The sequence below is a fragment of the Calypte anna genome, chromosome 1 (assembly GCF_003957555.1).
Source record: "Calypte anna isolate BGI_N300 chromosome 1, bCalAnn1_v1.p, whole genome shotgun sequence".
Taxonomy (NCBI): domain Eukaryota; kingdom Metazoa; phylum Chordata; class Aves; order Apodiformes; family Trochilidae; genus Calypte; species Calypte anna.
Window position 1 is genome coordinate 191,864,404 of NC_044244.1, and position 14,074 is coordinate 191,878,477.

The window sequence follows — 14,074 nt, forward strand, 5'->3', positions numbered from 1 at the left end:
AGGTATGTTTGTTACCCTTTAACTAAGGTAATTTCTATGAAGTTACAGCAAAATTGCTATCAACAGACAAAACCTTGGGTCAAGCTGTTTTGTAAGCAACTTGGCAACTTACATGAATAAAAACAGCTGATAAGTCTTAGGAAAAAAAAGATATATAAAGACAGTTTTTCGTATCCTAACCATATTATTTGTTCCACAGTTTCATTAGCCAATTTCTAAATCAGTGTTCTCTCTTACAAGGACAAAACCAATTTTTTTTTCAAGACTATAAATTAGTGCTTATAATTATTAGAAAGCTTGCTGTCTTAACCATTCTACCTTCTGAATAATTTTTATGCTAGTGCTGTGAGGATTACAACTCATGACAAGTCAAAAACAATATAAATTTCTTAGTATCAAGATTATTCATACAGAAAAGAAGAACTGACAAAATACTGGTAATGCTGAATTAATTAAAGCAAATAAATTGTAACATCAAGAAGAGAACACTAGCAAAGCTGCTTCTGAATTCAGTTATAAGATATCAGCTGCTTTTTCATAGATAGTAGCCAGTGTCCTTGGGATTTCAACTGCCAGATTTTCCCAATCAAGAATTATCTATGCTGTGTACTACCCCTATATTTCATTCAGCTAGAAAAGCTGAAAATTACTTTTTTTGTTGTGTTTTGGTTGTGTGTTCACACCTACACACAAACATGCTGACTAAGTTTATTTTGATTGCTCGACTGTGCACCTACCATCCTTTAGTTACAGTTACCCTGCAATAAAAAGAGAATAAAGGGAAAGAACAATATCACTGTTGACAGAAAGAAAAACTTTCTGAAATAAAAGATTTATTACTGTCCACAGACAGCAAGCATAGGTTATTGCTTGCCCTTTGTAAAGTGTCAGCATTGATTTTTTTTTTATTTTAACAGCATTAATGACATATTGGTCTCTCCCATTAAAAAAATAAAAAAATAAATAAATAAAAATCAAGATCTACCATAAATGTGGATCAAGTGCCAAAGATAACAGAAGCCTGTGAGGTTTCATGCAGTTATTCAAACACAAACATTTTTATCCTCATTCAAAATTCACCAAATGCATTTGAAGGCAGCACAGACACACACCCCAGCTCTCTGGCAGCAATGGTACAGTTTAAAGCAAGGAAAAATAATCTTGGTATTTCCCATGCCATCATTCGAGTCAAGAGCCTGCAGACCACCTATGAAATTCGTGTATGCTAGGAAAAGCTCAATTTTTGGCACACCAAAGATTTTTAAAATGAGAAATGTGTAAATAGCAAGGAGGTTATGAGATTCTGCAACAGCAGTGGTTAATATCAGCATGCCAGTCGATTGCAAAAAGGCTGTGGGTTGTTTCACTTACGTATTGTGGAAAATGCATGCCATTCTGTATTTCCCAGGGAGAACAATTACATAATGCAATAACACTGGATTAGAAGCAAATACTTACACAACAGAATATACACAGATAGCATTTTAGTTCACAAATACATTGAATGTTTACCCCAACACATTCTTGTAATTCAAGTCATCTACTGAGTACATACACCTGTGACACTGTCATTGTTACTGCACGTGCAATTGTTTTGCATAGTCCATTTATTTGGTATATGCCTTTTTTCTGAAGACAGAAAGCCTTATTTTCAAAAGCATATTTATTTAGCAAGCAGCAGCAACTCCACAATAAATAGACCAGCAGAGGAAGACAAAATTTTTTTTCCCCTCTAGAACATTTGTTTCAAGATGTTATGTTAATCAAACAGTTTCACAGGGAGAAGTGTCTCAACAGTCTAAGTAATAAAAGCTGTTAAATGTAATGACTTGTATACAAGAAGATGTATATAAAGACATGAGTTATTAAACAGAATCAAGCACACAAGTAAACTCAAACCACCAGTCATTAAAGCAGGTGAGTAGTTATGGTTTCTATAACACCTAAACATAGAATCTAAACACCCTCCAGTAAGGTCCACAAAGTTCTCCCTACTTAAGAATAGCAAGTTGGTAATGGGCACTTAGCAAGGGAGAGGTGGTGGATCCAGGGATACAAACCCTCTCTTTCCCAGTCCAAAACACTGTATTATTACACCATGGATTCAACCTCCCTCAGTCAGTTACAGTCTCTTCATAAATCCTCAGGGGTGGTTTACTGCCTGTTCTGTCCATGTACAGTTCTGAAGATTATTGGTGAAAGGGCGAGTAGGAATCACAAGTAAAAATATTCTGTTAGCATTGTGAAAACTACTCACAGACTCTTAACTACATGCAAAAAGGAAAAAGAGGTTAAGAACCCTCACTCTACATGCTACCCCAAAATACTTGGTAATACTACCTTCTACAAGAGAGAGACACTCTGAAATTGATCACCAAAATTGACAAGAATTAAAAACTATTGCAAACACTGGGGCAGGAAAGCAGTGATAGATTAAGAAAGCCCACATCACTGCACAGACAGCTCTAGAAATATAAAAGGGTTTGATCTCTTGGCCTGTTCTTGCCCCCAGAGAGAGCAGAGATGTCATGCTCTACATACTTGATGTATCACTGCCACTGAACAACTCATCACACTTCCACTTTTCTATTTGGCAAAGGCCCCACCACTATCCCTAGAATTCAGTTTTATGTCAGTTCAGTGAAACACAAAGGCTGCGATCTTGCCATGAGAGAGTGGTCCAACACTACTCAAATTTAGCAAAAAATTGCATATATCACATCCCAGATTATTTATGAGAAATACATAGCTAAGAAAAACAAATCCAGCAGTACACACCTCAAACTAACCACTTCTTCAATCTCCTATTCCCTCTTACTGCAACTCTAGATCTCTTAAATTCCTCCCTTATACACCAGCCTTAACTTGCTATTTCAAAATGTGTATTTGCTTACCAACGTTGGAGCATTCCATGCAGTTGTAGGTGCAATCTTGGGCTGCCAGTTGGAACCACCTGTTAGTTTCTTTTCACCTGGCTGAGTCCAGTTCACATCACTTCAAATAAATTTTTTTAAGAATTGTTAGAAAACATTGTATTTTCTTACAGAACTCCCTCAAATAAACAATGTTTCAGTATCTTCTTTTGTCAGTGAAGAAACTAATTCAACAAGGGAGTTGATAAACAGTCTTGTTTTGGCTAGGAAAAGTAAGCTAAGGTGTTCAACATGAGCTGCCTCAGCTTTATCTGATCTCAGTCCATTTCCCCAGCACAGGTAACTTAGTCCATCTGACTACTCTTGAGTCCAGATAGTTTAATCAACAGCAACTAGATACTGCATTTCTGAATGACAGAGTTGGCAAAGATGGTCTCAATAAGCCTGAACTGTACTAATCACATTCTCAACTTCCCTGCTAGAGCAGATGTTCAGTGTTGCAGAATACATACTGTAAAAATTCACTGCTCTGAAGGTCAGCCACAACTCTGAGGTTGTAGCTGCAGTTTTTAATACAGCCCCCCACACACACTCAGATTTCACCAAGTATTTATACGGTGTGCTAAGACTACCTACAACTGCAAAAAACATTTTAATGAACTAATTAAAGAGCTTGAAAGGAATCAGTGACAGGAGGACACCTTGCTTGCTGTTAATCACTGTCACTATCACCACTATCACACCAGCACCTTCCAACACCTCTCAGCAACTCATTATATCTTGTACAAAGTACAATCCCAAATTAGTTCTGAAAGTAAACATTCCTTTGTTACACACAGGTTTGAACCTGTACTTTCACAAGAATTTACTGTCAAGAAAACAAAAATGTTCAATTTTTGACTAAGCATACTCACTTTTTGGTAGTTCCATTTCCAATGCCCAAATCTGTCACAAAGTAGAAAAAGATACTATTGTAATTCTGTTCATTTAGATGAGTTAAATAAGTATTTAGATGTTAGTGGTTCAATACTTACTCCCTACAAGATTGGCTAAAGATGAATCCAGATCATCTGACACTAATTTGTTAGGTGGGACTTTGGCAACTGGAAGACTCTGGTTTTGAGAGGCCACTGTTGGTTTTAGGAGACCACCTAATTCATCAAAACCTTGGAATGATAAACATAAAAGAAGTGATTTGGATCAAGGACTCCCCTGAATATTGTGACATTCCATTTAATAGACACTGAGTTTAACACAATGGCTAAAATACAAAATTTAACCTAGTCATGCTACACCATACAAGAGAGCTAAAACTTATTAGGCCTCTTAATAAAGGAAATGCTTACTACAGCAAGGAGATTGCACTTAACTGGTTTAACCTATATGACATCAGTTTTACATGGAACGGATCAACAATGACTGCATCAAAACTTAAAACAAAAACCTCTAAAGTATTTCAACGTTATAAAAATGTGTATGCATTTGCTTTTAGCAGATAATTGGTTTGTCCCCCAAAAATCTGATGTCAATAGTCCAATTCAAAAGACCAGAAAGTGTTTTCTTTCCAGATGTTCAAAGAATGGAGTACTAAGTATTAATACAATCTGAATTAACTGTGCATGCTTTGATAACTTTATTTCTGAAAGTGATAAATTAGCATTGAAAGAGCAACATGTAGGCAAAAAAGTGCCAAACATGTGTGCCACAGATATATAAAATTAAGATGCAACTTTTCCTTTCAATCACATTTTATAAAAAGGCAATTTCAGCTGACAGCATGTAAAATGAAGACTGTTCGCTGTGTTCATTTTTTATGCATAAAACAACGAAGTGAAGGAAATTAATGTAAACATTTCACCAGACTGAGAGAGTAAAAATGGTGTGTAAGGAAAATTATTCTAGATTAAGACAAACTGGATGAGTAATGATGCTATTGACCTTTTAAAGTCAGCTTTCTTTTCTTTAGCTGGATCACTGCCCTAGCAGTATAAGTAAATATAGATTAAAAGATTTATACCTCAAGAATAACAGAAATTAAAGGACATACGTCATCTATTTTAGTAAGTATCTTACCACCAGAATCTAGGACAACATTAGAAGATTTGTTTCCAAACACAGACTCAAAGTCAACATTAAGGCCAGCTGATGGCTGTGGTTGAGCAACAGGAGATGGTGTGAACCCTGTGGGGAAAAAGAACAAAGTTGAATGTTTTTATACAGCATTTCTCATGAATCCACCTTCCTTATGCAAGCCAAGTCCCAGAAGCCTGTAGTTTATTTAAGTACTGCAGAAAGACTAGAAATACCTCAAAGGTCCAGATTACACCCTGATACAGAGAAGCATGCAAGAGAAAGAGCTGCAAGCAGATTATTTGAAGTTCGGAGTAACTCCTCCAAAGAAGGGTTTTGTCTCAAAAACTGGACAGACAGGCCAAAGACACTCTTCCTTCTCCCAGTTGCTAAAGCTCTGTTCTAACTATTCATATCTTCCTTATTTTTTTATCAAATACTTACAATAATATTATTAGTGAAATAATCACAATGTTTCTCCAGGAAAAGAAGCTGGCTGCTACAGAACCAGTTTAAAAACTGCCGGCCTAGACATGACTCTCCCACCATCTTTTATTTTAGTTGAGCAATTCTTTTAGATACAAGTGGATTAAGATCCAAACCACTCCAAGGTGTTTACTAGCAATGCCTTTGTTTAGAGACTCTTAATACTTATAATTAATTTTACAGTGCTTGCTTAGCTATTTTGGACATAGACTTCGCAGGTGATCATGTTTTGCAATAAGTTTCTTGTAATTACAGAATACAGAGGGAGTTAAAAACAAAGTTTCCGCTCCTGTTCCTGTCTGAACTTACTCTATGTGTCTCCTACATATATGTAAAATAATATTCTGGAAATACACTTTTTTTTTCCCAATACTGTAAAAATATATTGAAGTACAAAGCATCGCAATATGATGTTCAGCAGTATTAAGTTGATAGCTCACTAATACGGAAGTGAATACTGACATGTTTCTAAAATTTTAGGTTTTTTAATGTTACATATGACCAACCATACAAGTGTGCACGTACATCATCTTGATATCCAGACTAGTAGAGAAGTAATTATTACTTACTATGAAAAGCATACAAAAAAATTGCAATGCCATCTTGAAAACCAGTTCACCTGGTTTCTAACAGAAATGTTCATGATATGGAGAAATAAAAGGATCACAAAAAAATTATCAGTAAAACACCACAGTGAGCAGAAATAACTGACCAAGATTATTTCTTGGATTTCATTAAGCTTGCTGCAACAGCAGCTCACTTCAATTTTACTGTTTTCCTGAACTAAGTAACATTTCCCCTAAAAAAATTTATATCTCTCAGATGCTCTCCCTGAGCATAAGCTTCACAGAACTGCAGATTACCTGCTTCTTCCTATTTGTCTTAAAGGAAGATGTAAAACATCAATCAAGCATCCTACTGTAAGAATTATTCAATGCACTGTTCTTTAAAACAAATAAACAATACAGCAAAACATGGGAAGCAGTAATATGGGAAAAAATAGGAAGTAAATAAACAACAAACCAAAATGAGTATCTTCATGACAAGTATACCATCAAGTTGTAACAAACCATTTCAGATACTCTGATCTGTGACAGGCATTCCTATGATGGGATGTCCTGAAACTCTTAAAACTGTGCCTGTGCCAACAGAAAATCTGATTTGCAATAGCTCATATTTTTCTTTAGAAAATGGCTTTAACTGAAACAAGCTGAGATTCCTGCTCTCACATTTTAAGAAGTTTCAAGCTGTATGAAGCTAATGAGATGAGACAAGCCAATAGACAAAACAATACACAGGAATCCTTTGAATGAGCTTCTGAAAAAGATCAAATCCTACTCCTGGTATCAACCACTAGCTCAGGGCATCTTGTCTAACAGGGATGTTTTAAAAGGTGCAAAGGTCAGTATTACTAATGGAGTTTCTTTGAGGGGATAAATCCACAAGACTTAACAAAGTAATCATCACAGAGTCATAGCCCAGTTAGCTTTCTACATAACTCTAATTTCTATTCAGACAGTAAGCCAGTGTGACTTTATGGTGCTTTTCAGAACTCTCTCTTCCACAAGCCATTTGTTGAAGTTATTTCTAAACCTCACATAGCAACAATCCCTGTTCAACTTGGTTCAATCATCATCTGCCACAGTCCACAGCCCATCAACCAATTGTCAGGGTGTAATTTCAGAACTGCCATCAATACTGGGTTTCTACACAGCCATTACATGGCTGCACACATGATGAGCCAGTAATTTAACGCAGCAGATACCTCTCCCTCACCCTCTGTTGCAAAGCTTTGTACTGGTTTAGTGCACAGTTTAAGAGTACTATATCAACAAAAATGCTTTAAGCAGCAAGAACATCCCGATCCCATTATGCTAAAAGCAATGAGGTAGAATAAAATGAGAAGATAATTTTCACATGCAAGTAGTTCACGTGGTATGTAGCAACATGTAACCTACAAGAGATCCTGAAATGGAGAGATACTCATTTCATGTTTAGAATAAACAAACCTCAGTTTTGCACAAATGGAAAAAAGTATACACCATTTGTGACAATACACCCAGCACAAGCACATGAATAAAAGTTGAAGCTACTATAACTATACGCACTTTTGTAGCCAAAACCATACCTACTAGTTCTAGGCACGTGACACATTAGAATTTCTGTGTGTGGTACAGCTGTATCCCATTACCTACCTCCAAATAGACCAGCTACAGAAGAAGGCTCATTGCGGAAATGAGAAGCATTAGGGTAAGCTTGAGGACCACAAAAAGAATCTGATAAGGCATGTCACACAAGAGAGAAAGCCAAGAAAGGAGAAGAGGGAGAGTTACAGAAAGAGAACCAAGATATACTGTTTATCTGCTATTCAAAAAATTTAATTTCAGGTCAATCTATAAATCGACATATACTCTAATAACACAGAACCAATGGAATGAAATCAATACACATCAGACATACAGTACAAAACACATTTACATAATCTAGAACACACAAGGGGAAAGCAGTTTCAAAGCTACAGCTATATTAGGATAATTTTTTTTTTCCCAAATGCCCTGTTTTACACCCTTGGAAGAAGCAAGTGTAAAGATTCAAGGCATTTTACTTATACCTGAAGTATAAGGATACAGCCCAATAGTGGTTTCATATTTGGTTGCCACAAAGGGATTTAGTGCAGTAAATGGATTGTAATGATCTAAAGAACCAGAAAGAGTTATTTTAAATCTACATTCACACTATTGTAGAACCTTGTTTGTGCTACAGCTATAACTGCATTTATATTTCACATATCAACTGGTCAGGAGGTCACGCTTTGGTTCTAGATGCATCTTTAGAGAATGAGACATTGGAAGGGAGTGCAACAAATCAATGCCATCCCTCTCCAGCAACTTACAGGCTGTCATGTGATTAACATTAGACAAACCAGTGAGTGCCACGAAAACCTACCAAGTTCCTTGTTCAGCTCTGCACTGTAACTTTTTGTATGACTGCAGAGCAAATTATACAGAGGACAACTCTGACTGAACATAACCCTACTAAAAATGCATTTCAACACTCACATGAACCATACAAATTTTATGGGAAGTGTGGGAACATAGATTAGAAACACAGGCCAGATTATTTTGCAGCAGTACCAGTTTAATGTATTTATATACTACTGTCTCAGCCAACTAACCCTCCCTAGGGAATGTAGAAAGAAGTTTAGAGCAAGAGTTGTTCTGCTTGATCTTGCTTGATTTCTCTCCCCATTAACCAAAGACAAGCTAGGAAACAAGTTAGCTATGGTGACAAAGTTTAGGTGGTTTGAGTATCTCTAAAGAGATCTTCTCTGTTGTAAGTCTGGATTCTTCTATCACCAGCTGTAGTGGGGTTCAGTCTGCAGAAAGTAAGCCCTGTTGGTGCAGCATGATTGCCTTTAAACCCAGCTTTGTTCAAGAACAGAACTGATATTTAATTGATTTGTAGCCTATGAAAACTACTGTAATTCTTCATATTGAAAAGCAATCAAATTACTATCCAGCTGCACCAACAGAAACATTTGAAGGTTTTCTAACATGACAGCCATGCTGAATTGCATCCAAAGTAAGATTTCAACAGTTTTAAGGGGTGAGTCATTGGTTTACTGCTCAGTAGGAAAGCAGTTTGAGTAGACCACACACAAGTATGTGTATGACTTTATCGCTTTTGTTAATGCCAACCTGACTGGAAGAAAAGGACCGCTACAAAAAAAATAAAACCACAACAAGATTCTATGTTTAAATAGAATATATCAACCTGAGGAACAAACAAAGAACATTTTCTTTACATTCTCAGGCATATGAAATATTTTACCTTGAAATCCTAAGCAGACTTTGTGTAAAATCACACTTAAACAACTGCTTTAACTATAACTCAGTTCTTTTATATCAGGGAGAATCCTACCTATGTAGCCAAGCAAGGATTTTAACACCATTTTCATGGCATAATTACTAAATAAGGTTCTAACACAACACAAAATCACCCCAAATGACCAGATTTAGCTTCTGAAAGGTCCCATAAATATACTCAAGGAACTAAAATATTGTTAGAATTTTTAGGAAATTAGTTTAAAATGGTACTTTACCAACAAACATTTCATGTGTGGGTGTCCTACTGGTGAAAGTAGATACATCAGAAGACACAGACAGATGAGCAGCATCATTAGTTTTTGTAAGGAAAGGATTTAGGTTTGGAATGGCATCATCAACACTATCAACAGTAGCAGAAAAAGGATCTGTTCAATTCCAGAGAGCAAGAGAAAGAAGAAAAGGGAGATGGATTTAGTTACATGCTGCTTCCTAGGTACAGGAGAGTAAGAATTAACAAGAATCCAGGAAGTATAGCTTTTCTCCTGATATCTCTAAACTTGGGATGAACCAGCTTATTTCCAGTTGTCCAGAATCATCCATTCTCTGCTCAACAAAAATACTAGGTACTAGCTAAGTTTATTTTTTAAAAAAAGATTAATACCATATTCGTATTAAAAAGTCTACTTCTTCAATATAGTGTTTTTACTGAAAATTAGTGTGTTATTCTTCTTTGAATTTCATTTGTTTTTGCTTCACTTAATCATGTCCTGACACATCCAATTCTCTGGAGCAAACACATTCTCTTAGAACCCCAGGTGCTAAGCAATGATTCAATGACCATCCTGAGGACAGCTTTAAAAACCTGAGCAAACACAAACCAATGGAGCAATGGAGCTGTACTGTTCCTCCTTCTTCAAATTGTGTTTATGGATATATATTGTTTTCACTAGGAACCATGAAATTTTCAAGAGCTATGAATACACCAAGGAGGCAAGCAAGACAAAAGCACTCTCCTTACTGCCCAAGAGTATCAGGAGCTGACAGGCTTGCTGTGGATATGGCATTAACTGCAAGCAAGCAAAACCTTTCTCTGCTTTGAGGGACGGTGTCCAGTGAGAGGAAAATGTTCCTCATCAAAAAGCAGTCAGACTGTACAGAGCAATGAAGGAAACGTGGATCTATGTGAATCACTTCCCAAGGCTTTTAGGAGAGTTTCAAGGTTTCCTGGTAATGGATACAACTGCCAAGCTACAATACTCCTGTGCTCCAGGATCCAACAGACAAAGAAAGAGTATACAAAAGGCAGCTACAATACTTGCTGATAGAAGGAGCTGTGGTTTAGCTGTCTGGCTTCAAACAAAGCACAGGAATTATCAATAGAAAACCCAGGAACTCACTAGTGTGATCAGCAAGAGTTACATCTAGGTCTATTTTATCTCAGTGCCTAGAACTGCAACTTACTCTTCTAAGAAAAACCATTACAGAAACTATATACAGCAGAGATTTCTTGAGCACTTCAGTTTCTGGCCTTTTTAAAAAAAATCTTGGTTATCCAAGATTTATCCATAAATCTTGTAAATACTACCATGATTCACAGAGCAGCTTCAAACCCATAAGTTTTTTTTTTCCTCTCCCTGAATCTGACCTCCTGATTCTTAGATACAAATCCCCTGCAGCTTGACAATATTTAGATTTCTGTCATCTGCAGGTCCAAAAGAAAGTGAAATTTTAAAACCATATCTGCATTCTTCTTTGCAGGCTTAAGTACATGCTTTGATTTCCTGTAAGCTCAAGGTATCTTAGTTATTAAGACCCAATGTCTCTACCAAACTGGCTACATAACAAAAATGAGTGAAGTATCTTAAAAAGCCTTTTGCTAAATGATTCAGTCAGCAAAAAGACCATGTCAAACCCTAAATAAAGGATAGGGAAAAAAAGCTAATACAATATTTGTGATCTATAACAGCAATACAATACAGTATATGTTGTCTTATATACATTTTAGATAGTAATATTACCACCTAATGCACTTGTGGACATGGTAATCAGTCAGTCACCTGAAACTGAGTCCTTGCTTTCATGTACTGCTTAGAACTGTTGTCTGCTTTGAATGCTGTTCTAGAAGCTGTAGAACAAACAGATCTGACAATAAAACAGGTCAGATTATCCTTTAATCAGCTCCTGCTTGCTTTTTCTGTTGCTGCTTCACATTCTTCTGATTCTATTGGTTCTCCTTGTAATTGGAAAAAATCCAAACAGATAGGTCACACGGATTATTTCCACACTGATACATTTGTTTTGCATCTAAAGTTTAGGTACAAATTGATAGCTGGCAAATATACCAGACACAGCTAGATTGCTCTCCAGACAATCCCAATAAACAGCTCAGATAAAACCGTATGAAAGAAACTACAAAGGATAAAAAGTTTTAAAACATTTTTCTGAAACTACTCTCCATTGGAATCACTTTACACATACAATCAACAGGAAAATTACTGCATACTACTTTTTGTTCCCAAATCCCAAGGTCATATAATGGAGTTTCATGGGTTTTGAGTACTAAGACTATGCAATGCAATGGAACCTCAGATTGTAAAGATTTTCTCAGAAATGTAATCTGTCCTCTGACTCTTCACTTGTCTGCCTAATTCTTGTCAATGTGTTCAATCTTGTCCAAGTCCCCAAACTTGCCCATGCTAATCGCAAAGGTAACTGAAAATTAATTGGGTTTGGGCAATTTATAACCTTGCATATTTGGATTTGAAAAACTGCTGTCTCTGACAACACCACCTCAATGTTTCTAAAGCCAATTTTATCCTTGAACACACATGGCATCTGTTTGTGTCAACTGAATCACTCTGCACCTTCAGGCTATCATTAGGCATTAATGATCCAGGTGCATTTAAACGACTAATTTGTTTTGCAAACTTCTACCTTTAAGTCATCCAGCTAGAAGTATTTTACCTGAGAGAAAAAAGGTTTTATAGTGGCATCTCTTACAGTTTGAAAAAGGTAAACTGAAAACCCATTCTTTGGGACTTTTAAACCTTGTTAGCTTTAACATTTTTGGAAACACAAGACAAAAGGCAGCACCTCACATACAATGCCTTTATGCTACAGACTTAGGAGCTTCTGAATAAGATATTTAACAGTAGCTGGTTTTAGTCCACTGTAACTTGTAGCTGGTTTGATATTCTTCTCTAAGTCACCATATACACCAAATACAACGTCAGAAAATTACCTAAGGGAGGGATGCTGTGCAGTGGGGTTAGAGCACAGGACTGGAAATAGCTCAGGTTCCATTCTTGGCTCTGCCACTGACTTGCCGTATGACTTCAGACAAGTCAGTTAATTGCTCAGATTTCCCCATCTGTAAAATGTGGAAAGCACTTCTTACCTACCTCACCTATGTGAAGTGAGTGATCATGTCTGTAAAGCTGAAGAGTTTTTTTTTCTTTTGATGAACACAAAAAAAAAAAAAAAGGTGAATCCAGAATTTTAGCCTAAGACTTTAGCTATCTGAAACCTTCACAGTTAATTAAATCTCAGTAGTATTTAGACATGTGTTAACAGTAAGCAGATATATCAATGACTATTACAGAAGACTCTCACCAGGAGTAGCACAACACTGAACACACACAGACTGTCAGGCTCAATTTTCAGATTAATAAAGAAATTGTGATTTGACTTTCAAGAGGAAGATAATTTCTCCTTTTATCTCTCACCCAGGAAACAAATAAGATGAGCTGAAACAGAAGATGTTTTCCAGAAAGCAAACAATATGAGCCAAAACATTTTTCTCCATTTCTAAACTCTAAATCTATTAATCATTGACATTTGTACCCATAATTCCATATGTTCCTCACTTAACCTCTCAAAAGATGCTCTACTCAGCAAAACTAAAGTATTTTTCTTCATTTTTTGAAGCTGCCACTATTAGCATTGTCTCCAGAACTCAAAACTGGGCATTACTTAATTACAAACAAATGTGAGAAAATACACAAAATGCAAAGTACATAGCAAAAAGTTAATAGGAAAGTAGAATATACACACTGGTTATTAGGGAGATCTGCTAGATAACTAGAAAGGTGTTTAGAAAAATCTATAGCTCATAAAAAAGAAACAGTAAAATTTAAGATCAGGGTTATTTTGGTGCCTACAAAACTTCCTGAAGCAGCAACTCCCAACTTTTCAAATCACAAAAGAAAACATTTTTGCAAGCATCTGATTTAATAAATAAATAAATCAGGAAATAACCACATAGGTCAGGAGTTTACTATTCTATTAAGTGTAATTTATGTAGAAAAGTAAAAAGAAACATCTTTGTAAGAGATATTTAATCCTCCACCAGTATATCCACTTCCACGCAGGAAATGTGTTACCCCTATCAGAAGTATTCTGGAACATTGCAAAGCAGCAAAGAGAAAAAATGACTACAAGTATATGACTAAATGGTCTAACATTCAAACCAATCCTGAAGTAAATTTTCTGGAATTCTCCTTGTTGCCTCCCTGGTTTAAGGACTTGCCTGTATCTGTAAGCTAATGCAACATCTCATTCAGTCCAACCTGGTAACTGGACAGAATAATAATTTGGGTTTTCTAAAGTTAATTCTGGAGGGAAGAATTCCTTCTAAGTTTTGCCTCTTCATTTAGATATCCAGCCATGTTTTTTTGCTAATTTGCCTTTGTAGTTAAATGAAATGCAGCAGAAAATTTGTATAGAGTGGCCTTACTTTGTTTTCAACAGCTAACTCTGAATTTCCTTGCTTTCTGTGCACAGTTGTCACAACTGCCTCCTTTCAGGCCCATCCTGCTC

At 36.2% G+C, this 14,074-nt stretch overlaps 1 protein-coding gene across 7 annotated transcripts in view; it reads right to left on the bottom strand.

The window, feature by feature from the left end:
• Nucleotides 1–14,074, bottom strand: part of PICALM (phosphatidylinositol binding clathrin assembly protein) — a 67,534-nt gene that overhangs the window by 11,423 nt on the left and 42,037 nt on the right. For 3 of the 7 annotated variants that reach the window (XM_030451094.1, XM_008496773.2, XM_030451112.1), the window contains 5 exons: nt 4,947–5,054; nt 3,908–4,039; nt 3,788–3,818; nt 2,895–2,994; nt 1,372–1,395 (listed from right to left, as the gene is read on the bottom strand). In XM_030451094.1, coding sequence (XP_030306954.1) covers nt 1,372–1,395; nt 2,895–2,994; nt 3,788–3,818; nt 3,908–4,039; nt 4,947–5,054 — 395 coding nt within the window. Of the gene's footprint in view, nt 1–1,371; nt 1,396–2,894; nt 2,995–3,787; nt 3,819–3,907; nt 4,040–4,946; nt 5,055–9,531; nt 9,682–14,074 lie in introns of all 7 variants that reach the window. The other 4 variants (XM_030451104.1, XM_030451121.1, XM_030451087.1 and 1 more) reach the window with 2 other exon arrangements.